The 26192-nt window shown below is 43.9% G+C and overlaps 2 protein-coding genes across 2 annotated transcripts; one reads left to right on the top strand and one right to left on the bottom strand.

Annotated features, from left to right (window-relative positions):
- Nucleotides 1-5556: 5556 nt before the first annotated feature.
- On the bottom strand, nucleotides 5557-12472 carry TOPORS (TOP1 binding arginine/serine rich protein, E3 ubiquitin ligase). The gene is made up of 3 exons (XM_044271459.1): nucleotides 12414-12472; nucleotides 12104-12110; nucleotides 5557-8929 (listed from the first exon to the last, which is right to left on the bottom strand). Exons 1-3 carry the CDS (start codon nucleotides 12470-12472, stop codon nucleotides 5969-5971), a joined length of 3027 nt encoding a protein of 1008 aa, XP_044127394.1. The 3' UTR covers nucleotides 5557-5968.
- A 90-nt stretch (nucleotides 12473-12562) lies between these two features.
- SMIM27 (small integral membrane protein 27) lies at nucleotides 12563-22610 on the top strand. The gene is made up of 2 exons (XM_044271447.1): nucleotides 12563-12775; nucleotides 22180-22610. Exons 1-2 carry the CDS (start codon nucleotides 12731-12733, stop codon nucleotides 22285-22287), a joined length of 153 nt encoding a protein of 50 aa, XP_044127382.1. The 5' UTR covers nucleotides 12563-12730; the 3' UTR covers nucleotides 22288-22610.
- The last annotated feature ends 3582 nt before the right edge of the window (nucleotides 22611-26192 follow it).

Raw genomic sequence — 26192 nt, 5'->3', positions numbered from 1 at the left:
GAAAAAAATATCCAGCATGTGTATTTTACATGCTAAATGGGACATGATCTACACTTAGGAGGAAAGAATGTATAAAATACATACATACATTATATACAGGGCTGAACAAATCTTGGGAACCTACGTACCTTTAAGGTTTTTTTTTAACAGACCCCATAGTCCTGGCCGGACCAGCGGCAGTGATCACACTCGCATTTTGGCTTTCCGTTTGCGAGATCCGTTCAGGGCTTAACGGTTCAAAACGGATCAGTTTGGCCCTAATGCAGTGATAGGCAAACTGCGGCTCTCCAGCTGTTGAAAAACTACAACTCCCACCATTCCCTGCTGTAGGCTGAAAGCTGTAGGCAGTCTTTGCATGCTGGGAGTTGTAGTTCTGCAACAGCTGGAGAGCCGCAGTTTGCTTATCACTGCCCTAATGCATTCTGAATGGATACGTATCCGCTCAGAATGCATCAGTTTGCCTCCGTTCAGTCTCCATTCCGCTCTGGAGGCGGACATCATAACTCTGCTTGCAGCGTTTTGGTGTCAGTCTGATGAAACTGAGCCAAACGGATCCATCCTGACACACAATGTAAGTCAATGGGGAAGGATCTGTTTTCACTGACAACAGAAAACGGATCCATCCTCCATTGACTTTCAATAGTGTTCAAGAAGGATCCGTCTTGGCTATGTTAAAGATAATACAAACGGATCCGTTCATAACAGATGCAGACGGTTGTATTGTCTGAACGGATCCGTCTTGGCTATGTTAAAGATAATACAAACTGATCCATACTGAACAGATGCAGACGGTTGTATTGTCTGAACGGATCAGTCCATGACAGATCCACACAAAACTCGAGTGTGGCTTCACAGGTCTTGGATCTTCCGGCATCAGCATCCGTTTTATTATGGGACACATGATTGCTAGAGCGGTTGCATGCCACCACTGTAGAGGTCACGTGCCCAGAACACAATGGCGAGGATCTTTGCTCTGGCCACACTGTGCGGTCGGCGAGATAGGAGCTCTACACTCTGGATGTACTCACACTGTGTCTGCAGGGTCTCATTCATCCAGGTCATGGGCTATCGCTAGCAACAACTGGACTTGTTTTTCTTGAAGACTTTTTGTTCTTGAGAAAATACAAGTACATGTTCAGCACATAATAAAAGCTAGCCGCATATTTACTTTCATTCGGACCTGTATCCTCTCCTCTTATGTCCGTTTAAAGCCTCGTTCAGCCTGCCAGTGTTTCATGTGTGAGGACTCTGTTTGGTCCATGTCTCATACGATTTTCAGGTAAACTGCTTTACAGAGCATCTCTTACCAATGGTCAGGGACCCATAGACTTCAATGGTCATGTTCACATCTCGGACCAACCTACTGCATGCCTCCTTAGTTTTTCCACTGATGTATGATCTGTGGAAAACCACTGAAGCGTGAACATACACGTTAAAATAAATGGATCCATGTGCTGTCCATGGAAAACATAGCCCACATCTGTGACCCACCGAAGTGTGAACAGGACCTTAGAAACTACTTTCATTCACCATGTCATAATTCTAGAGCATCTATTCTCATGACTGTGGGGTGCCATTCCTTTATTATTCCTACTAGAACTCGTGAATGAATTGCTAGCACTTTTCAATGAAGGTCCAGATCGGCGTTACCAGCATCAGTGGCATCTGGCAGAGGTTAATCCATTTAGAACACATGCATGCTCAGCCCAGCCAAGCATGCAAGTATATGGGAACTATTTAAAGTAAATGTCAAGCTTAAAGGGAACCTGTCACATTGAACATGACATCTGAGCTGAAGGCAGCAGGAGGAGCTGAGCAGACAGATATATAATTTTATAACAAAATATTCAGTAAAACATGTATTTCATTCCTATACATTTCTGCTCACTCTGGGCTTTGTAGTCAAGCATGCGGTCCTATCAGTGACTGACAGCCTTCCCCCTATTACTGTGTATACAGAGATAGCTGTCAGTGACTGACTGAAGACAAGCAGGTGGTCCTATCAGTGACTGACAGCCTTCCCCCTATGACTGTGTATACAGAGATAGCTGTCAGTCACTGACTGAAGACAAGCAGACGGTCCTATCAGTGACTGACAGCCTTCCCTCTATTACTGTGTATACAGAGATAGCTGTCAGTCACTGACTGAAGACAAGCAGACGGTCCTATCAGTGACTGACAGCCTTCCCTCTATTACTGTGTATACAGAGATAGCTGTCAGTCACTGACTGAAGACAAGCAGACGGTCCTATCAGTGACTGACAGTCTTCCCCCTATTACTGTGTATACAGAGATAGCCGTCAGTCACTGACTGAAGACAAGCAGAAGGTCCTATCAGTGACTGACAGTCTTCCCCCTATTACTGTGTATACAGAGATAGCTGTCAGTCACTGACTGAAGACAAGCAGACGGTCCTATCAGTGACTGACAGCCTTCCCCCTATTACTGTGTATACAGAGATAGCTGTCAGTCACTGACTGAAGACAAGCAGACGGTCCTATCAGTGACTGACAGTCTTCCCCCTATTACTGTGTATACAGAGATAGCTGTCAGTCACTGACTGAGGACAAGCAGGCGGTCCTATCAGTGACTGACAGCCTTCCCTCTATTACTGTGTATACAGAGATAGCTGTCAGTCACTGACTGAAGACAAGCAGACGGTCCTATCAGTGACTGACAGCCTTCCCTCTATTACTGTGTATACAGAGATAGCTGTCAGTCACTGACTGAAGACAAGCAGACGGTCCTATCAGTGACTGACAGCCTTCCCCCTATTACTGTGTATACAGAGATAGCTGTCAGTCACTGACTGAAGACAAGCAGACGGTCCTATCAGTGACTGACAGCCTTCCCCCTATTACTGTGTATACAGAGATAGCTGTCAGTCACTGACTGAAGACAAGCAGGCGGTCCTATCAGTGACTGACAGCCTTCCCCCTATTACTGTGTATACAGAGATAGCTGTCAGTCACTGACTGAAGACAAGCAGACGGTCCTATCAGTGACTGACAGCCTTCCCTCTATTACTGTGTATACAGAGATAGCTGTCAGTCACTGACTGAAGACAAGCAGGCGGTCCTATCAGTGACTGACAGCCTTCCCTCTATTACTGTGTATACAGAGATAGCTGTCAGTCACTGACTGAAGACAAGCAGACGGTCCTATCAGTGACTGACAGCCTTCCCCCTATTACTGTGTATACAGAGATAGCTGTCAGTCACTGACTGAAGACAAGCAGACGGTCCTATCAGTGACTGACAGCCTTCCCCCTATTACTGTGTATACAGAGATAGCTGTCAGTCACTGACTGAAGACAAGCAGACGGTCCTATCAGTGACTGACAGCCTTCCCTCTATTACTGTGTATACAGAGATAGCTGTCAGTCACTGACTGAAGACAAGCAGACGGTCCTATCAGTGACTGACAGCCTTCCCCCTATTACTGTGTATACAGAGATAGCTGTCAGTCACTGACTGAAGACAAGCAGACGGTCCTATCAGTGACTGACAGCCTTCCCTCTATTACTGTGTATACAGAGATAGCTGTCAGTCACTGACTGAAGACAAGCAGACGGTCCTATCAGTGACTGACAGCCTTCCCTCTATGGCTGTGTATACAGAGATGGCTGTCAGTCACTGACTGAAGACAAGCAGACGGTCCTATCAGTGACTGACAGCCTTCCCCCTATTACTGTGTATACAGAGATAGCTGTCAGTCACTGACTGAAGACAAGCAGACAGTCCTATCAGTGACTGACAGCCTTCCCCCTATTACTGTGTATACAGAGATAGCTGTCAGTCACTGACTGAAGACAAGCAGGCGGTCCTATCAGTGACCGACAGCCTTCCCTCTATGGCTGTGTATACAGAGATGGCTGTCAGTCACTGACTGAAGACAAGCAGACGGTCCTATCAGTGACTGACAGCCTTCCCCCTATTACTGTGTATACAGAGATGTCTTCAGTCAGTGACTGACAGCTATCTCTGTATACACAGTAATAGGGAGATAGCTGTCAGTCACTGATAGGACCGCCTGCTGGACTACAAAGCCCAGAATGAGTAGAGATAAAAATGTATAAATTATACTGAATATTTTCCCATAAAACATAATCTGCCCAGCCCCTCTATATCATGTTGCCAGGTTTTAGCCCCACTTAAAACATATCTACCAGAAAATCCAGACATTTCTGAAATGACCAATAAAGGTACCCTTGCCTCTTGTAGACAGAAATATATTTACAGATCTTAAAACAGCACATTTTACCTTGTAAATATATAGAAAACATCATAAAATGGATAACATTTCTTGATAAATAATTCTGCAACACAGACACAGCTTATCCAGGGAACATAATTCAAGTGGGTCACCACTGATTATTAAGCCCAATTACCACTATTGTGGCGTATATAAGTTGCACATTATGGCACATGCCATAATTTGCAGCTTTTTAAGTTTCTCGCTACTTTTCAGATGTGGCAAGAAAAAGGTTCTGGGGCTTTGCAAAACAGCCCATGGACAACAGAGGTGCACTTTTTGAAGGAAAAAAAAACAAACAAACAACTTTTCTAATCTTGCACAACCTAAGTGTGCCTCCAACTACTGACTTCAATTCGAGGTTCAGAATTCTTTGCAGATTCATTTCACAGCATACTTTTTCCTCATGTATCTTTATAGTTAAAGGGAATGTCAGCAGCTCTACCCATGCTGAACTGTTCATGGCACTAGGTAGAGCCCTGGGGAAATAGTATATCTTTTGTAGTACTTTTTATCTCTCAGGAGGAGTGAGAATATTAACTTTTAGTCTGCTAGATTCTAAATTGAGTGTAGGGAAAAACTGACAAGATCAAGCCTGCAGGGGAAAATGCAGAATATAAGTTGTATAATGGCCAAATATGGTGTTATTACTCATACGCACGCGCAATTGCCTATTCTAAAGTCACTTGACAGGACGGGTATACTTTAAAGGGGTTATAATGGATGACCTATCCTCAGGATAGATCATCAATATGTATGTGATCAGTGTGGGCTAGACTCCCGGCACCCCGACCGATCAATTGCCCTCACAGCTTTTCAAGCATAGCGCCATCAATTGAATGATGGATGTGCTTGGTATTGCACCTCAGCCCCATTCATATAAATGGGACTGAGCTGCGCCAAGGCCATGTAACTTCAATGGCCTAGATAAGGGCAGGGCATCACAGGAGCGCCAGTCTCTTCAAACAGCTGATCGTGCTGTGCTAGGAGTCGGACCCCCACCAACTGGATATTGATGACCCACACGAACGTGTGCACCCCGTGGTCGTGCTGCGGCCCGCAATGCACGAACACCGTCCGTGGGGCAGCCGCAGCGGATCGCGGACCCATTCACTTTAATGGGTCCGCGATCCGGCCGTTCCGCAAAAAGATAGAACATGTTCTATCTTTTCGCGGAACGGAAGTACGGGACGAAACACCACGGAAGCACTCCGTAGTGTTCCGTTCCGTGCTTCCGTTCCACACCATTCCGCATCTCCGGATTTGCGGACCCATTCAAGTGAATGGGTCCGGATCCGTGATGCGGAATGCCCACGGAACGGCACCCGTGGGCATACGGCAATTCGACGCACACGTTCGTGTGCAGGGGGCCTAAGGATAGGTCCCCAATATCAAAATCTCAGATGACGCCTTTAAACAATAACATTCGATTTGGAGCACTGTAGCACTTAAATGACTATTAAGTTATTCAGCAAACAATTCTGAAGTAAGAACTGAAATCTCGAAGTTGAAGGTACAGTCTAATGGGTAATCCTTACCCAGCAAAGATACCAACAGATTCTCTCAATAATGATGTATGGTGCACCCATACATGAACTTCACGCAGCTTGTCTGGGGTCAGAAGAATAGTTAGAAAACATAGTAATAAGTCAGGTATTTGTAAAAATTGTTCTGAGGTGAATGTGTCTTTATAATTTAATCATAATAGACTAGGTCATAAAACTGAGGGGGCAGCCATACTTTCCAGTAAATCACTGATTGTTTCAGCAAATATTTCTTGAGAGTTTTCAGAAAAGTTTTCATGGGTGTCCATTAAAAAAGTAGGTTCTGTGGATGTTGCACTCTGCTGTTCTGACTTAAAGTCTGGCAGAGGTAGTTCAGTCATGGCTGTTTCTTCACAAGGTGGAGAATGGATTTTAGCTGGACTACTGGTGGTTGGAAGAGCTGGCTCATCAGAGCTATCATCAAAATGCAAACCATCTAATATGCCAGTGGCAGCATCCAAATGTCCATTGCTTGAAATTATATCAGAGTCCTTGGATGTGGGACCTGCTGGTTCTACACTCACTGGCTCTGTGAGGTTTGCTGTGGCAGAGGTAGATGGTGACTGGCTGGGTTCTGACTGCACAAGGTCCCAATCTTGACTTTTCTCAGGCGTAGCAGGTATTTTGTCACTTGTTGAGGCCTCCGTTACAGTTGGAACATCACTGTCACTATCGATTGTAATAATAATGGGAGAAGCCACTGTTGAGTTGGCAGGATGTTCGCGCCTATGCTTCTTCTTGTGCTTCTTCTTTTTCTTCTTGTGACATCTTGAACTTTCTGTGGCTTTCCCTTCATATACTATTTCAACGCTAGGACTTCGTGTTTTTTTCCTCCGCTTTAGCTCAATAGATGTTTCAGTCAGATCATCCTTGTAGGTCTTTGCGTTTTCTTGCTTGGCCTTCACTTCCCGATTGCGTTCTTCTTCTTCTTGTCTCTCCAAATGGCGAGTTTTGTACTTCCTCTTTCCACTAGGTTTGTCATTAGTTAGGCTTGCCCCAGATGTATTTGTTCTACTGCATGAACGGCTTCTCGATCGATATCTATCACGGTGGTGCTGTTTAGCAGAAGCGCTTCCCTTTTTTCTTTTCAAATCTTTTCTTCCAGCGTAAGACTGCACCCGATACTCTGGACTGGAAGAAGGTCTAGAATAATGTCCTTTACCACGCGCATGTTTCCTAAAGGATTTCTCATAGCCATCTCTGTCTCGATTTCGGCTATAGTAAGTGTACTCCCATTGATAAGTACTCCGATAGTTGTCTGCAGCATAGTCAACATCACTGTCACGGCTACGTGATCGTCCTCTAAGGTTTCTACTTGCAGAGCGAGAACCACCTCTTTCTCTTGAGCTTTCACTTGTCAACGACACAGTCTGACTTCGCCATGATGAACTCCTGTCTCTAGACCTGGACCTCTTTTTTTCTCTCCAACTTTTGTGCCGGCTCTTAGCTGGAGATTTTTTATTTCTTGGGCTGTTTTTGCGGTCCTTTCTGCTGTGACTCTCATAAGACTTATTACGAGATGACCGGGAGAAACAATCTGAGCTTTGGGACCGCGTCCTATGTCTTGAAGATTCACTGTTGAATAAATGTACTTTATCTTTTCTAGATCCATTTCTGGAAGAGACAACCTTTGGCTTGTGCTCCTTTTTTTTGGAATGGGATTTTTCTCCTGATGTGTTATGCTTTTGGCTAAATTTCAATGTATTTTTTTCACTTGAGTGTGATGACAAAGGAGAAGATGACCTACTTGACCCACTACTGCCAATCAAGGTAAATGGCTTGATTTGAGGCTTTTTAGCCTGCTCAATCTTGACTTCACAAAGAGACCCTTCTGAATCAGAAGACAGTTCCACAAGTTCTGGGGTTCTTTCTGCCAGAGGTTTAACAAAGCCTACTATGACACAGTCATCTGGACCAACAGTCTTGTCCTGTACATCTTTATTGCCACTTTTCGCATCACTGGCAGTCGGTCTACTACTTGATGGCTGTTCATCCAAGATGTCTTCTGTCCAAGATACTGGCCTATCCACAGAGGTGTAAGAAGGTCCTGGTGTTTCATCATCCCAAGGAGCTTGTCCAACATCAAGAGAAGATGAAGGTACATCTGGCTCTCTAGCATTTACTTCATCAGGTGATATTGTAATAACAGAGGACTCTGATCGGCTTCCTTCTTCATATGAAGGAGCAGGACAATCATAGTTAGCATGTTGATCATAAGCTTCAATATTGTAAGGGCAACGTGCAAAGTTAATTAATTCATGAATGAAGTGATTAGTACGGTGAAGAAAGAAAGGTTGCAAGTCCTCTACAAAAGCCTGACTTTCCATGTCATACAATGTCACATTCCTCATAATGATGTGTTGCACAATGTTCACAAGAGAACCATGGGAGCCAAACAATACAGTCAACTCCCGCTTCAGCCAGGGCACTAGCCGGTGAAGGCATGCAGGGTTCCTGCGGAAAAATTCTGCAGATATATCACGGTAGCGACCTCCATCTTGGATGTTTCGGACACGTAACCCAGCACGATAAAGTGCTCTCCTAAAGTTAATGAGCTCCTGCTCTTGAATCTGTCTCATAGTCCGCCCCTCAGCACTGGCCTGCCGTCTAGTTGCCAGTCTTCGCATCATTTGATGAATGTCACTACCCCTCTGTTGCGAGGACACATTTGAAATGCCCTCAAAAAGAACACCATTGTCTGGAGGTGAAAATGTTCTTCGAGAAGAGGACCTTAATGATCTCAGGGATAGATAATTGCCCTGTGTCATAGTGGTGCGATATCGAAACCTATGTCCATCAGGACTCCCAAATGAGCCATTTAATGTGGGTCTCAAGACATACTCCTTAAAGTCATCTTCAGCACGAACACTATGAAAAATAGAATTGAATGGCTGCTTGCATAGTGGGCATTCAGCTTTGTTCTTTGCCCATTCTTGGATGCACCGAAAGCAAAATCTGTGCAGACATCGGTCAAGGTGGGAAACATTATCAAACCGATCCAAGCATATGGGGCACTTAGAGTCAGGAGAGGCATCGGCTGGGGCTCCTTGGCTTTGCATTTTACTACTTGCACCAGCTTTTGGCGAAATGCCACTATCCACTGCGAAGTCATCTGCTGGCGATGGAAGTACCTGTAAAACAAACATATTACATGTAAGTGTATGTATGGAATTTCACAAGTCCAACATAACTTTGGAATGTGTGTCCTGTATAATTTCTCTATCAGTAAAATATATTAAAAAAGTAAATAAAAAATAAATCATAATATAACATATAATATTATAAAACACAATATGGGCACTAGATTTCTGGAGATGAAATGCTGGTCTAGAAATTTATTCTAAATGCCACAATTGGGATCAGTAAGGAATTTATTCGCCCTAATAAGGGAAATTGGCATCTGCCTCGTTTGGGTTTGTGTCTTCTTCTGGATCGACACAATATCATTATAGGTTAGACTTCTGGCTTTTTTCAACCTCAGTTATGTAACGATTAGTAAGCATTTTACCCTGATTACAAAATCCCATTGAAAAAGCCTATACATAAAATGATCCATCTCACCACAAGGTGGCAGGAGTGTTCAGTTTCATACCGGCTCCCAAAGCCAATGACTCATACCTCCCAACATTTTCCTGCTGAACTCATGATGACAATTTAGTATTTATCTTACCCACTTCTATAGCGCCAACATATTCCGCAGCGCTTTACAGACATCATCATCACTTGCTCTCCCCAGTGGGGCTTACAATCTAGATTCAATAAGGGCATCTAACTCTTTCATTCTAACCATTTACAAGAATGACTGAAACGTTACATCTTCACCATGACTGCTACTAGAAAATGCTATGAACGGTTTTCATTCACAGGCACAAGTCAGTCATGGCGGTAGCTTTCATGTCAGCAGTCTGCATTAGGGTTGGATAATATAAAAAATATTCCAATAATATTTTTAAAAAATTATCACAATATTTTACCATAAATATTAATTTAGTATGGGGGCAGCCACAAGGAGACGCTATACCGTATGGGGGCAGCCACAAGGAGACGCTATACCGTATGGGGCTTATACAATATATGTCTCCTTGTGGCCCCACACCATGTAATGAGACCCAGGCTGGGGAGTGAGTGGTGAACAGGGCTTTCACCCACCAGCGGCACCCCTTTTAGTTGTGCGCCATGCGTTGACGTGCACTATACGCCAGACGCCACGGCCGGTACGTGTGTGCGTTGGCGCACATAACACGTCAATATGCGCCACCCCTTTTTAGAAGCGGTCAGCACTGTCAAGTGCGACCACCCCACAACGTCACTAAAACACAGCTGTAATTAAGAAACAGTGACATCACTATATTGCAGTTTCTTGATACAGCAGTATATCGCTCAATCCTCAACTACTTGGCTAACAAGCCCAGATACCACATATAAAGAAGATTACGGGACTTTTCACTGTGCATGTGCTCACATTTCAGATATTATAACTACAGTGGCTGTCCACAGCGGTGTACAGAAATTACAGGGGTTTTCTGAGACTTTTTAGCTGATGACCTATCCTCTGGACCTGTGAGCACCACTGCCTTCTCTGCGCTAGCCCCATTCATTTGAATGACTAATGAACCTAATGTTACTTGCGCAAGAAGGCCGTGGGTCCCAGGGGTAGGACCCCACCAATCAGATACCGATGACCTGTGCAGAGGATAGGTTATCAGTTAAAAAGTTCCTTTAGATATTGATGACGCATGCTCAGGATAGGTCATCAATATCTGATTGATGGTAGCCCAACTCTCGCCCTCGCTGGTCAGCTGTTTCAAGGGGCCACAGCAATCGGACAAGCTAGTAAAGTGCCTATGCTTGGTATTGCAGCGTAAGTGCCCTTTACACGGGTCGACAATTGAACAGATCATCGCTAACCAGCATTACTAGTAATACTTGTTAACCATGATCTGGCGGTGTAAATGCACCGCCGATTACCCAATGAACGAGCACAACGCTCGTGTAAACGCACTGGTCTCCCCCGCTAGCGATCAGCACATTGAAGGGAAGGAATGCTTCCATCCTGACAATCTGCTCGATCGTCGTCACGTGTAAGGGGCCCATTAGTTCCATTCACTTGAATGGAACTCATCTTAACAAAAGCATGTGACAATGACGTGACATCACAACGTTCACAGGAGCGCAGCGGTTTCTCCAAATAACATGACCCCTCCACCAATAAACCCTTCAAAAGGAAGGCATAATCATTGTCACTAGGGATGAGCGAATCGGCTTCGGATGAAACATCTGAAGTCGATTCCCATAAAGCTTCGTTCTAATACTGTACGGAGCGAGCGCTCCGTACTGTATTAGAATGTATTGGCTCAGATGAGCCGAACTGATTTCTACTGTTCAGTACCAAGTGGTACGTCCGAAGTCGATTCGCTCATCCCTAATGGTCACCATCGGCCCCATGCGAATGCAATGGCGGGGTGTTGATGCATTGCCTGCCATGACTGTGTGCCTATTAGACAGCCTGACGCTCTCACAGACTCTCCAGGGCAGTATAAAAGCCATGGGCCCTAGTAGGACTGAATTTTTTTGTAATTATTATTATTAAAGGTTAATACATTTTATTACAAAAATAAAACCATGTTTTTCCCCAAAAAAGGCACATACATACACGGAGCCTGTATAATAAGGAATGTTATTTATGTACCCCAAAAAAGCACCAATGAACACCACACCTTGTCCCACAAAGACCAAGCCCTCAGATGTTACATCGGTGAGATATAGAATAATGTGATTTTTACATTAGACATGCTACGATTGTAGAAAAATAGTAAAAAACACTTAAACGGGGCATTGGTGGCATACTGCAACCTCCGGCACTCCAGCTTTTTAGGAGCTACAACTCCCAAAATGCTTCATTTACTTCTATGGAAGTTAAAAGAAAAGCCAAACGTGTCTGCACGCTGGAGGTTGTAGTCTGGCGGCTGGATTGCTGATCCCTGGGCTAGGTCTCAATGTCAGACAGGAGGTGGAACCTGCACCTATTTCCAGAATCCGGGTAAACAGAGTAGGCAGGACGCATGCCCACCTGCCAGTCACCGCTAAGGGCGGCCAGGCTTGCACGGGGCACTCAGACTATTTGGGGCCATCCCATAGTGATAAATGCAAATTGTGTACCCAATAGGCATTTTTAACATAGGGCGGAATGCACACGGCCAATAGGAGTGCTTTACAGACCCAAAAACGGATCCCGTGTGCACGAGGCCTAAACGTATACTGCCCTAAATATAGAGTAGAACGGAAGCCACAGCGATCAGCCGCACACACCGCCTTATTATGGGGTCCGTCACATTCCGCCCAGGTGGTCCTACTGTTTTACGTCAATGTGACTGGGAGCCTCCAACAAAGATTGAAGGATACACTGTAGGCAAGGCTAGGCTTATACAGCACATGAACAGGCATGTCCCTATTCATGGACAGCCAGCAGAGATCTTGAAGAGGATATGAAAGTGGAACAGGGAGCATAGTATAAAGCCCCAGACGTGACGGATCTCCATCCATACACACTGGGACTAGTAATGGCCACCGCAGCTGTAAGTACACACTGGACTGACTACCTACCGGGGCCGGGGCCGGGCCGGCGCCGTCTCTTTCCGTCCCGCTCTCAAGCGCTTGCTCCTCTTCTCCCTCATCCTGAAGCTGTGCCGTATGACGGCCCGTCACATATCTGTTACACAAGCCGCCTCTCCAGGAAACACACCGGGAATCGAGCGCGGAGACATCTGCTCTGAGCGCCGACTGCCCCCTGCAGGAGGGAGGTCTTTGCGGTGGCCTCTTCCTGGGTTCAGTGGAGTGACGTCATGCGCGGCCGCTGCCTGTTCCGGGCTGCGTTGCCATAGTGAGAGAACGTTACACGGAGGAGACGCCTCGCCGAGCAGCTCGCCGGGCCCATGCTTCTCGTCAGCCGCAGAGTCCTGCAGGGGCTCTACTCACTGGTAAGGAGCAGCCAATCAGGTTGCTGCTTCTATTTTCTAAAACTCCTTAGAAAAAGAAAAGCTGGAATCTGATTTGGGCAGCTTTTGTTAACCAGTTCAAGACCGAACCGGAGTGTGACTTTGAAAGCCATGACTTTTTTCCCGTTTGGTCATGTAAATCATTGTTGTGCCTTTTGTCAGTGATACATAAGGCTTTATTATGTCATTTTTATTTTACCCTTTTCTATGTAATTTTTTTTTTTATACCCTAGAAAATGTTAAAAAAGGGAAACATTAGGCTACATTCACACTGTCAGTAGTAGGGATGAACGAGGGGACTTTGGACGAAACATCTGAAGTCGATTCGCATAATACTTCGTTTTGAATACTGCTCCGTACAGTATTAGAATGTATTGGCTCCTATGAGCCGAAGTTATTACTCCGCGAGGTACCAAGGTACCACTTGGAACCAAACCTGAGTTCGGGAAATGGTTTTCTATAGTAGAAATTAATTTATGAAGTTATTATGATAAGTTTCGAGAGACTTCGCGGAGTAATAACTTCGGCTCATAGGAGCCAATACATTCTAAGGGCTCATGCACACAACCGTATGTATTTTGCGTTCCGCATGCAATGCGGACAATAATAGGACATGTTCTATTTTTTGGCGGAATTAAAATACGGAAACGGAATGCACAAGGAGTAAGGCCTCTTGCACACGACCGTATGTATGGGTACTTTCACACTTGCGTTGTTGGATTCCGGGAGGCAGTTCCGTCGCCGGAACTGCCTGCCGGATCCAGCAATCTGTATGCAAACGGATACCATTTGTAGACGGATGCAGATCTGTCTCACAAATGCACTGCAATACCGAATCCGTCTATGCGGTTGTCATCCGGAAAAACAGATCCGGTATTTATTTTTTTCACATTTTTAAAGGTCTACACATTCGCAGACCAGCAAAAACTGATCCGATTTTTGCTGAACACTTGGGGCCGGGTCTGGCATTAATACATTTCAATGGGAAATAATGCTGGATTCGGCATTCCGGCAAGTGTTCCGGAATTTTGGCAGGAGAAAATACTGCAGCATACTGCAGTATTTTCTCCGTCCAAAAACCTTCCAGTGACTGAACTGAAGACATCCTGATGCATCCTGAACGGATTTCTCTCCATTCAGAATGCATGGGGATAAAACTGATCAGCTCTATTCCGGTATTGAGCCCCTGTGACGGAACTCAATACTGGAAAAGTTTAATGCAAGTGTGAAAGTACCCTAATTTGCTGTATTTTGCGGTCCGCAAAAAATACGCATGACATCCGCGTGCATTCCTGCATTTTGCGGAACGGAACAGCTGGCCCCTAATAGAACAGTACTATCCTTGTCAGTTATGCAGACAATAATAGGACATGTTCTATATTTGAATGGAATGGAAATACGGAAACGGAATGCTTACGGAGTATCTTCAGGTTTTTTTGTGGATCCATTAAAATGAATGGTTCCATATACGGTCCGCAAAAAAAACTAACGGGCATGGAAAGAATATACGTTCATGTGCATAAGCCCTAATACTGTTAGGAGCGCTCGCTCCGTACAGTATTGAAACAAAGTTTTATGCGAATCGACTTCGAATGTTTCATCCAAAGTCGATTCGCTCATCCCTGTCAGTTTTTCATGGCCAGTTTTGCATCCATTTTCTGGCCATCTCACCATTTTTAATGAAATAGATGATTTTCATTGGCTTCCCAACCCTTGCATGCAGTGGCCCCCTGCAATAATATGCCCTCCATAGTGGTCCTCATAGCTGTAATAAATTATACCAAAAGAAACAAATAAATAAATCACTCACCTCATCCACTTGCGCACACACACAGAGGCAGTCACCCCTCTCTTGAGGCTGAAGGACCTGTGCTCAGGGTGATGATGTCACTATGCGCTTCCAGCACAGGTCCTTCAGCATCGAGAGGAGCTACTGCCTCAGCGTGTGTAAGTGGATGAGGTCATTTCTCACTAGTTTACCCATTTTTTTCGACCGGGTGCACTCCTGTCTAATAGCCGTTAAAAACGGTCCCATAGATTTCAGCGGGGTCCGTCTGACTGTGAAAACGGCCAAAAATACAATATGTCCTATTTTTCCATTTCACCACCTTGACGGCAATTAATTTGAGATTGACCCCTGACCTCTGTAGGGGCAGGAACAGAGAAAGGTTAAATTACCCCCTCCCACCACCATTCACCAGTGTGTTCCTGCCCCTACAGTGGTCAGGACAGAGGAAGGCCTGTCTGCCAGTCAGGGAGGGGATAAGGATTGTTATATTTATTTCTTATTTTTTTTGTACCTGGGCACCGCATCGGGAGTCTGCGCTTCTCTTGCGGTAATCTGCTCCCAGGTACGTCCCCTGGCCTCCGGCGGTGTATTCCAATGCTGGCAGGGAGACGGCAGAGTTACGCTCCCTGTTGATCAGGAGCCTACCCTGATGCTGCCACTGCCTCCTATCTCCTAGTGAGACTAGCAGGCATCTACGCAAGAGCTGAGCGTGTCGCTAGCGTCTGAAATCACTTCTGTGCGCATACCCGGAAGTGCTTCTAAGTCCGGGAGCCGGCAGGCACAGAACTGAGGGAAGTCTGGTGCCACGAGAAGATGTCGGGCCCCAAAATGCAGCCTTCCAGGGAGCTAGAGGCTCCTTCACAGTAAACCGTGAATTCAATGGGGGATGTGTATGGCAGCGGACTCTGAATATATGTGGGAGCCATGCATTATCAGGCGTCCTGGGCCTAGTGGTTGCCACTGTCTCTGGTGTAGGGAAGGGGGGCACAATGTGTTTTTAGCTCCTGCATATATTTCTGGCTGAGTCTGTATGCCCTGGGCATACACATGCAGGTATATTTAAGGAATTCTGCACTGATAGTCTTACTCTCTTGCTATAGGTCTCTAAAGTGGCTTTGAAGAAGCCCAAGAGAAGTATAAAATGCATTCAATGCTATGCAAAACTTCCTGAACAGTAATCTAAAAAACTCTGTAAAGAGTGTATAACAGGAATTGTAAGAAAGGAACAGCCATCTATCATGAAGGAATTCAGGTCTATGATCCACAAGGAAGTTAAATCTTCTCTTGAATCATTCAGTGAGGAGACCATTGGCCTTCAGCCTCCCAAATGCCAAAGATTGGCGAAAAAATTCCTCCTCAGAAGATGAAGCTTCCTCGTCCAAAAGATGGGATGACAATAATCCCTTATCAGAAGGAGAGGTTGTAGAGGAATCTAAAAAAATTTGATTTTTCCACCGAGGAAATTAATGACCTTTTAAAAGCGGTCAGAGATACGATGGGGATATAGGATATTCAGAAACCCCATTCGGTTCAAGAGGAAATGTTCGGTGGGCTAAAGGCCAAACTATCTAGTCTTTCCCTCTACTGAAAATATCAAAGAGATGATAATGGATGAATGGGCGAATCCAGAAAAGAGACTTGATCCCACTGAGTCAGACGTTTTCAATGAGATACCGAAGATCGATATACAGGTGGCGAAGGTTAATAAAAAGACCTTGCTACCCTTTGAGGACTCCACTCAGTTAAAAGACCCCATGGAGAGGAAAGCTGATAGCCTCTTGCATAAATCCTGGGAAGCAGCCATGTACAGTATAAAAACTAATATTGCAGCTACATCAGTGGCAAGGTCAATGTACCTCTGGCTAAATGAGCTAGAGAAACATCTAGCTAATAAAACTCCAAGGGAAGAAATAATAGTCTATTCCCTTACTAAAGTCTGCAACAGGGTTTTTAGCGGAATCTTAGGCTGAAACAGTCAGATTTTCGGCTAAAGACACAGCATTATCAAATGCCGCTAGGAGAGCACTCTGGATGAAATCTTGGGCAGGAGATAACTGAAATTATGTTCAATTCCTTTCTCCGGAGAGTATGTGTACTAGAAAGGGCCACAGATAAGAAAAAAGGGTTCCCTGAGGAGAGACCCCCTAGGAGAAAGTTGCCCTTTCGTTCCCAAAATAACCAGGAAAGGTCTATCGGGGGAAGGGCAAAATGGAAGCTAGAGTTACCAGAAAGGGGGGCGCGGTAGAGGGTATCTCCTCAATCCCCATAATAAAACTACAGACAGACAATGACGCCAGGATAGGAGGGAGACTAAAAGGGTTTTTTTCTCAATGGAAGTCGATAACTTCAAACCCCTGGGCCATAAACATAATAAAAGAGGGTTACAAAATAGAATTTTCCTCTCCCCCTCCAGCACGGTTCCAGTGTCACTTACCATTCCTCAAAGCTACTGTTCAGGAGCTCATAAAATTAGGAGTAGTTGTTCAGGTGCCTCAGTCCCAACGGGGACAAGGCTATTATTTAAATCTGTTCCTTGTAAAAGAAAACCTGGGGGTTCTTACCGAATAAACATAATAAACTTAAAGGACCTGAACAGGCATATAACATACAGAAAGTTAAAGATGGAATCTCTGAGCACTGCTGATAGGGAAGAATGTGTTAATGTGTATGATCGATTTAAAGAATGCATACTATCACGTCCCGAACAAAGCTCAATCACAGGAGTACCTTAGATTCACCATAAAAGATCCTATGGGGAACATCGTCCATTTTCAGTTTGTCGCCCTCCCCTGTGGAATTTCATTTGCACCCAGGGTCTTCACCAAGTTGATAGTGGAGATGGTGGCTTTCCTGAGAATAGAGGGATTAACTATAGTCCCTTATCTGGACGATTTTCTAATAATATAAGATTCAAAACATCAGATGGAAGCAGATCTAGGCAGATTTTGTCATCTTTTAGAAGATCTAGGATGGGTAATAAACCAAGGAAAGTCAGTCCTACTACTAAAGACATAGATGAAATTCCTCGGCATACTCCTAGACTCAACAAAACAAGCTTCCTTTCTTCAACCAGAAAGAATAGAATCCTTACAGAAAGCGACACGAGAATTCCTGGGAAGAAGATCCTACTCCATCAGAGAAGCCATGAGTCTCTTGGGATTAATGACAGCCTGCATCGTGGCGGTTCCCTGGTGTCAAATCCACTACAGAAATTTCCAGGCCTGGTAACTGAGGAAATAGGACAAACGCCAGACATCACTAGACCAGAAGTTTCCCGGAGCATGTAAAAAATTCCATCCAATAGTGGCTATATAAAAAAAAAATAGGGAAAAGGAGTAGTCTGGCAGAAAGTATCCATGAATTGTAATCCACACCGACGCAAACGGTACAGGATGGGGAGCAAAGGTCGGCGAAAATCTCTATCAGGGAATCTGGTCTCCAGAGATAGCTGCCCAGTCATCAAATTATCGCAAACTCAGAGCAGTTTGGGAAACCTTAAAGGTAGTCAAGGAGGAATTGAAGGGCCAGCACATAAATATATTCTCCGACAATGTGACGACTGTATCCTACCTAAGACATCAGAGGGGTACAAGGTCAGTGAAGCTAGGAAACCTGTCAGGGAAAATATTCTCCTAGGCAGAAAATACTGTAAAGTCCATTTCAGCCATACATCTAAAGGGAAGCAAGAATTATGTAGCAGATTTCCTAAGCAGGAAAAAAGTAGACCAGGGATGAATTGTCTTTAAACATACAAATTGTTTTGATTGTAAAAAGATGGGATCGTCCATCTATAGACCTATTTGCCTCAAGGGACAACTCAAAGGCTCCAATCTTTACTCTCTAAATCCCAGGGACCAGCTCCAGGAGATAGATGCATTCTCTCCGACCTGGGATTGGGATCTCGCTTACGCTTTTCCTCCATTCCAGCTAATTCCCAGAGTTATACAGAAGGCCATTCAGGAGAAAGCAAATCTGATTCTGATAACGCCATTCTGGCCCAAAAGGAGTTGGTTCTCCCTATTGAAGAGATTATCACCACAACAACCATGGATCTCCCCCCCCCAGGAAGGACATTCTGACGCAGGGCCCAATCATGCATCCTCGTCCGGAATTTCAAGTTAACGGCATGGAGCCTGAATCTGACTTTTTGAAACGCAAGGGTCTATCAGAGGAGGTTATATCCACTCTGAAAGCAAGCAGGAAGAAGGTGACCTCATCCATATATCTAAAGATATGGAAAAAGTTCTGTTCCTGGGCAGGAGAAATCACACCCAATCACTTAGAACCTAATATTTAGCAGATTCTTGAGTTTCTTCAAAGGGGCCTGGAGTTGGGCCTTAGACCCTTCACCCTGAAGGTTCAGATATCCGCTCTGAGCGTTTTCTTTGATACTGATTTGGCTAGCCATAGATGGATTAAAAGATTCATCAAAGCTGCATCTAGATTAAAGGGAATCTGTCCCTGTACATCACGCAGGCAGTCCATGGTACTGCGCCTGCTTGAGATTTCACATAGCAGAGGGGGGCGGTGGCAAAGAGTTCAGGTGTGGGCAGTTACTTATGCTGGAAGAGGCGTGCTTGAGCTCTAAAGGAAGGCGGGCTGGGCACTGTACGGGGGAGTTACTGGGCTCCAGAGAAGGAAAATAACGCCCCTCTGGTCACCTTGGACACATTTGCATAACAAAGAAAGTGGATTTTATTGCTAATGAAACCATGAAACAAACAATGAAGACTACAGCAAGAAATAAGCTATTTTATTGTACATGGCAGTAGTAACACCTTAATATGCTCAAACCAGGTGACAGATTCCCTTTAAAACCTTCAATTAGACCTTTAGTCCCTTCTTAGTACTGTTCTCAAGGGCCTAACAAAACAACCTTTCGAACCCTTAGGCCTCATGCACACGTCGGTTGTTTTGGTCCGCATCAGAGCCGCAGTTTTTGCAGCTTGGATGCGGACCCATTCACTTCAATAGGGCCGCAAAAGATGCGGATAGCACTCCGTGTGTTGTCCGCATCCGTTGCTCTGTTCCGTAGCCCCGAAAAAAAAATAGAACCTGTCCTATTTTTGTCCGTTTTGCGGACAAGAATAGGCATTTCTACAATGGGCCGCCCGTTCCGTTCCGCAAAATGCGGAAGGCACAAGGACGGCTTCCGTTTTTTGCGGACCGCAAAAAACGGAATGGTCCTGTGCATGAGGCCTTAGAGGGAAGTTCCATTAAGTTTCTATCTCACAAGACTGCTTTCTTCATAGCCATATCATTGGCCAGGAGGCTGGGGGAAATACAAGCCCTCTCTATCTGGGAACCCTATCTTACCATATGGGATGACAGAATAGTCCTGAGGTTAGACCCAGGTTTTCTACCTAAGGTAGTATCTGATTTTCATAAAGACCAAGAGATAGTACTACCTTCATTTTGCACAGATCCTAGAAAAACTCTAAAGAGGAAGAATTTCATTCCCTGGATGTCAGGAAAACGGTCCTAAAATATTTAGAGGTCACAAAGGACTTCAGATTAGTGGATAACTTGTTAGTACAATTTTCAGGTACAAATAAAAGGAAAATGGTATCTAAGACATTTATCACCAGATGGATTAAACAGACCATTTCAGATTGCTACAAGATTCAGGGACTCAATTGCCTAATCAATATAAAAGCTCATTCCACTAGAGCCATGTCATCTTCATATGCAGAAAAAGCTGGTGCTTCGCTGGAGCAGATTTGTAGAGCCGCAACCTGGTCCAGTATGAACATGTTTGTGAAACATTACAGATTAGACTTGTCGGGGTCCTCTGAACTATCATTTGGACGGAAAGTCCTTCAGGCCATAGCCCCCTACCCCCACTTAATTTAAAGTGATCAGTTAGGTCTCTAATTGGTTGCCATCATGGTGGTGGAAATGGAAAGCCGGAATTAGACTTACCGGTAATTCAGTTACCATGAATCCACCATGACGGCACAATAACCCCCCCAAAAAATAAAATAAATAAATAAAAAAAGATATCTTAACTTATATAGTTGGGTTATGGAGCACTGTAATCTAGTAACACACTGGTGAATGGTGGTGGGAGGGGGTCATTTAACCTTTCTCTGTTCCTGACCCTACAGAGGTCAGGGGTCAATCTCTAATTGGTTGCCGTCATGGTGGATTCATGGAAACTGAATTAACGGTAAGTCCAATTCCAGCTTTTTGACAACCGCTATTCACTGGACTTTAAAAAAACGTCCATGTGAATAGCTCCATAGACTGCAATTGTTCTGAAAACGACTGTGTGGAAAAAAAAGTTGTGTGAATGTAGGCTGTCTGGTTTTCACAATTTTTCTTTTTTTTAATAGCACAAAGTGCAGCAAAAATGTTTTTTTTTTTTTTATTATCTCACTTTTCCGTAATGGTTGTTTTTATATAGGGGGACATATATTTCATGGTCGCTGGGGGTAACTGCTCCTTCCCATTGAAGTCTGAGGATCTGCAATTACACCTGCTCACCGCTGTAATATCAGTGGCGAGCAGGTAAATAGCTAAATCAGCAGGGGTGAAGAGTCCTGGGATAGGTCATCAATATAGAAAACCAGACAACCCCTTTAAAGGGGACCTGTCTTCTCTCCAAACATGTGACTACTTGCACTCCCCTTGTAATAAACATTCTGTAACATCTATTCTTATGACTCCATGATGTGCCCATTACTTTATTATTTCTATTAGAAGTTATAAATGAATTGCCAGCAGCTTGTGGTAAAAGGTACAGGTAGGTGTCACCAGTTGGGGGTGTTTTGCAGAGCTTTTTTCACCAGGAGTAGTGAGAATAAGTATGACATTTTATTCTACCAGACTAAAAAATTTAGAGAGCACTTTCCCAGTGAAGCTCCTCCTCCTGTGCACTTGCTGGAGCGAAATCAGGCAGAATAAAACTTCATATTCACACTACTTCTGATGGGAAAAGCACCGCCAAAAGTTATGAATTTGACAGATTCTTTTTTTAAAGAGGTTATCCAAGACTAATAAAGACCTCCCAGAGTGGCTGACCTTAGGTGGTGATCATACTTACCTGGTTCTCGCGACTAGTTTAGCTCTCTCTCCCTGCAGAGCTGAAATCAACATTTGTCGAGGGAATGACATGTGACCGCTGCAGCCAATCACAAGCTACAGAGGGGTGACCCACTCCAAGTGTCACTTGATCAGTTGTCATGACTCAAGGGGAGCAGGTCACCCTGTGGCCTGTGATTGGATGAGATGGTCCTGTTTTCCTTCAATGGATGTTGATTTTAGCACTGCAGGGAGAAGAGCCACCCAGGAGCCTGACAGACCGAACCCAGTGGTGGGGAACAGGTCTGTTTTAGTCTTTTGTTAAGCCTCTGCGTGCATGTCCTGTGGCACGTGCAGATGACACTGAGTGGAGGAGATAATCTGTCCCTATCACATATTGTCAGTGGTTGATGCTGTGTTATTACCTCTGTAATAAATGAGTTATCTTCCATTGTAATCTAGTCTGTAATGATGAGAACTGCTGAAAAGCAAAATTTGTTTTTTAATGAAAAATGTTTAATACACTTTAACACAAAATGTGAACAATTCTGACAGCAGTCTTGCTTTCTTTCAGATTTTCCTCTGTATTGTGGTCATCTCATGGGGCTATGTGCTGTACGCAGCAAGACTGGCAGCACTATGGCAGTTGCAGCAGAAATACCCAAATCAAGTTTTATTCTGACTCCACCAATGGACCCCCCTCTCCACTGGTCTCACGATCACTTTGCACTTGAACTCCAGCACATGTAGGTCACATAAGACGGAAAAGAAGAGAACTTCATAGTCTGTAGTTAAAGACTCTTACCATGGTAGTCACAGACCGATGATGCTTACATTACATCAGACTGCTGACATGGAAGCGGTATTCATTTTCCCTATAAATATGTATGTGGGTTTTTTCCTGTTTTAGTGCGAATTAATGTGATATTTTAACCAATGATGTTTTTCTAATAACCACAGAAAAAAAGCATTTTCTAATAAATATTTTTTATTTAAATGGTAAAATGAGCATTGTCTAGATCAATGTTTTTGGGCTAGAAAACATAAATGTATAAACCACTTATTCACATAAGCCTTTTTGTATATTACTTCACATTTAAAACAGTGCAACACACAGATGTTACTTGTGAATGATGGGGGATGAGGAATTCATAGGCCTCGTCCACAGCCATTAGAAACTGGTCCCAGCTGAGAGCTGGGTAAGCCTGCAGCTCACGCACCCGACCGGAATTCTATCATCCTGGCCTTGTTTTAAAATCTACCAGAAAATGAGTGGGAAGATGAGCTCTGCGCTGTGTAATGACAATAACAGAAAAAGAAAAAAAGCCACAAGAAAAGGTGCCAACCCAATATTGGTAACTGTGATCGGTGGTTTGGAAGAGAAATATGTGCATATACAATAAAAAATATATTCACACCTGCAATAAATAGGACAATTCACAGGATAAAAGTAAATATATGAAAAATGTTGTAAGTGCTAAAATTGTGAACAAATGACTCCCTTCACCAGGGAGGTGGTTTGTGGGATAAGCTCAAACTCGACCTCCCTCGCCTGGATCGCTTGTAGTATCTTAGGAAGAACAGCAGTCCCACTAGTGGCACTTTTGGCAAATTCCTTTATTGATATCACAGGTCGGCTCAACGTGTTTCGGGTGTTGCCTCATACCCCCTTCATCAAGAGCAATCATAATTGTATATAAATAATAAAATCATGTAATCCTGTATAATGACACCAGGCATCAGTAAAGTTTCTATTTCACTCTGTGCCTATCCTCTTTATGACATATCTTTGGCGTAAAATATGCAGACCACTTCTCTACACGCCCGAGTTATAGCAATATCTAATATTTTTCTTTTTATATATCTATAAGACCGGTTTGACAGTCAGAAAGGGTTAATCACTCTTACCGGTAATTGGATTTTCCAATAGCCTCCCCCAACGGCACTGACATGAGGGTGCTCTTCGCCCCCAGGACAGGAAACAACACGGAAGCTCGAACTTTAAAAGGGGGCCTCCTCCCCTTCCTAATCAGTAAATAACAAAGTACACGGTAGTGATGCAAGAACAAAAATTATATTAATCCAATCGGAATACACAAATAAACATGAAATTATAAATGCAAAGCAAAACTCAATGAAGGGTGGGAATAAACCCAGTGCCGTTGGGGGAGGCTATTGGAAAATCCAATTACCAGTAAGAGTAATTAACCCTTTTCCCCGGCACTTCCCCCAACAGTACTGACAGAAGGAATAACAGAGAAGAATTCTGCGCCCGAAGGCTAAATCCTGATTATACATGACATTTAATTTGTATGATTGAAGAAAGTCACTGGATTTGCCCACGTAGCTGCTCTGCAAATCTGTTCTATCGAGATTGGCCCCATTTTCTGCCCAAGAAGTCGACATAGCCCGAATTCAATGGGCCCTGAGTCCCTTCGGAGGATCTTGGTTGTAGAGCATAGCAGGGAGAAATTGCTTGCTTTATCCATCCAGCAATGGTGGTTTTACTGGCCGCCTGACATTTATTAGGCCCCTGAAACTGAAGGAGGAGGTGATCCAATTTTCTATCTTCTTTCCACACTTTCTGGTAGGCAAGCACACAATGCCTTACATCCAAGTTATGAAAGCGCCTCTCCATGTCTGTCGAAGGTGACAGACAGAGTGATGGTAAAATTACTGACTACAGTGAAATCTGGATACTACCTTCGGTAGAAAGGATGGACAATGTCTTAAGATTATCCTGTCATCTAGGATCCTAAGCTATGGGGGACCGCAAGAGAAGCCCTGTATCTCTCCTACCCTTCTTGCTGTTGTAATGGCCAGGAGAAATGCAGTCTTTAACACCTTAACGCAAAACGCTGTGCATGTACGCCGGGAGATGCATTGCAAGAATGCATTCCGCCGTACATGCACGGCGGGCTGATCGGGCGGGCACAGGAGCGGTGTGCGCCCGATCACTGCAGGGGCCCGGCAGTCCATGGTAGCCAGGGCCCTGCTGTATCTGCCGGCATCGCAGTTTAACCCCTTCTATGCCGCGGTCCACGCTGACCGCGACATAGAAGTGGTTTGCGGCGGGTGAAGGAGCGCATAGAGTCCCCGCGCTGCTGTAGCGGGGACTCAATGTGTCAGAAGGCAGCCCGATGCCATGCAGAGGCTGCCCAATTCCTTGCACAGCATCAGGACCTGCCTTCTACAGGTGCCTCAGGCTTGGTCTCCTAGACAACCTGTTAGTGTATTACTCTGTGTAATACACTAACAGGCAATGCATTACAATACAGATGTATTGTAATGCATTGCAGAGGGGATCAGACCAAAATTTGAAGTCCCAGAGTGGGACAGAAATAAAGTAAAAAAATAAATAAATAAAAAAGTGTCAATAAAAAAAAATAAAAGCTTCAAGTTAAAAAGCCCCTTTCCCCCAATTTTATAATAAAAATAGAGAAAAAAAAAAACAAAAAACACACATTAGGTATCGCAGCGTCCGTAACGACCGGCTCTCTAAATAAATCACATGATCCACCCCGTCCGATAGACACCATAAAAAATAAAAAAACGGTGTAAAAAAAAAAAAGCCTTACTACACTACACCTTACATCACTAAGTGCAACACCAAGCGATCAAAAAGGCGTATGCCCCCCCCAAAATAGTATCGATCTAACCATCCCCTTATCTCGCTAAAAATTAGCCCCTACATAGGACAATCGCCCAAAAAATTTAAAAACTATGACTCTCAGATTATGGAGACACTAAAACATGATTTTTTTTGTTTCACAAATGCTTTTATTGTGTTAAACGTAAAAAATAAAAATAATAAAAGTATACATATTAGGTATCGCCGCATCCGTAACAACCTGCTCTATAAAAAATATCACATGATTTAACCCCTCAGGTGAACACCATATTTTTTTTAATATAAAAACAGTATCAAAAAGCCATTTTGTCACCTTACATCGCAAAAAGTGTAATAGCAAGCGATCAAAAAGTCATATGCACCCCAAAATTGTACCAAACAGTCATCTCATCCCGCAAAAATTATACCCTACCTAAGACAAATCGCCCAAAAATAAAAATAAAATTAAGGCTCTCAGACTATGGAGACACTAAAACATTTTATTTTTTTTTCAAAAATATTAGTGTATAAAACTTTAATAAAAAAATAAATAAAATAAAAAATACATATTATGTATTGCCGCGTCCGTAACGACCTGCTCTATAAAAATATCACATTATTTAACCCCTCAGATGAACTGCGTAAAAAAAATAATAATAATTGTATCGAAAAGCCATTTTGTCACTTTACATCACAAAAGGTGTAATAGCAAGCGATCAAACAGTCATACGCACCCCAAAATTGTACCAATAAAACAGTCATCTCATGCTGAAAAAAAAAAAAGAGCCAAAATGATTCAAATTTACCACTGTCATGAAGTACAACATGTGACGAGAAAATAAACCTGGATAAGTAAAAGCGTTTTAAAGTTATAACCACATAAAGTGACACATCAGATTTGCAAAAATCAGTCTGGTCCTTACTCAGTCAATAAAGGGGTGAAGGTCAGGAGTAGAGTTGTTGCAATACCACATTTG

The sequence above is a fragment of the Bufo gargarizans genome, chromosome 1 (genome assembly GCF_014858855.1).
Source record: "Bufo gargarizans isolate SCDJY-AF-19 chromosome 1, ASM1485885v1, whole genome shotgun sequence".
Lineage (NCBI taxonomy): Eukaryota > Metazoa > Chordata > Amphibia > Anura > Bufonidae > Bufo > Bufo gargarizans.
The sequence above is the reverse complement of the archived record's forward strand: the minus strand, read 5'-3'. Positions and strand labels throughout refer to the sequence as shown.

Excerpts from the sequence above, each read along its gene's own strand:
- TOPORS (XM_044271459.1), bottom strand. The coding sequence starts at position 12,472 with ATGAGGGAGAAGAGGAGCAAGCGCTTGAGAGCGGGACGGAAAGAGACG.
- SMIM27 (XM_044271447.1), top strand. The coding sequence starts at position 12,731 with ATGCTTCTCGTCAGCCGCAGAGTCCTGCAGGGGCTCTACTCACTG. Across the intron at positions 12,776-22,179 it reads TGCAGGGGCTCTACTCACTG|ATTTTCCTCTGTATTGTGGT; the intron begins GTAAGGAGCAGC and ends GCTTTCTTTCAG.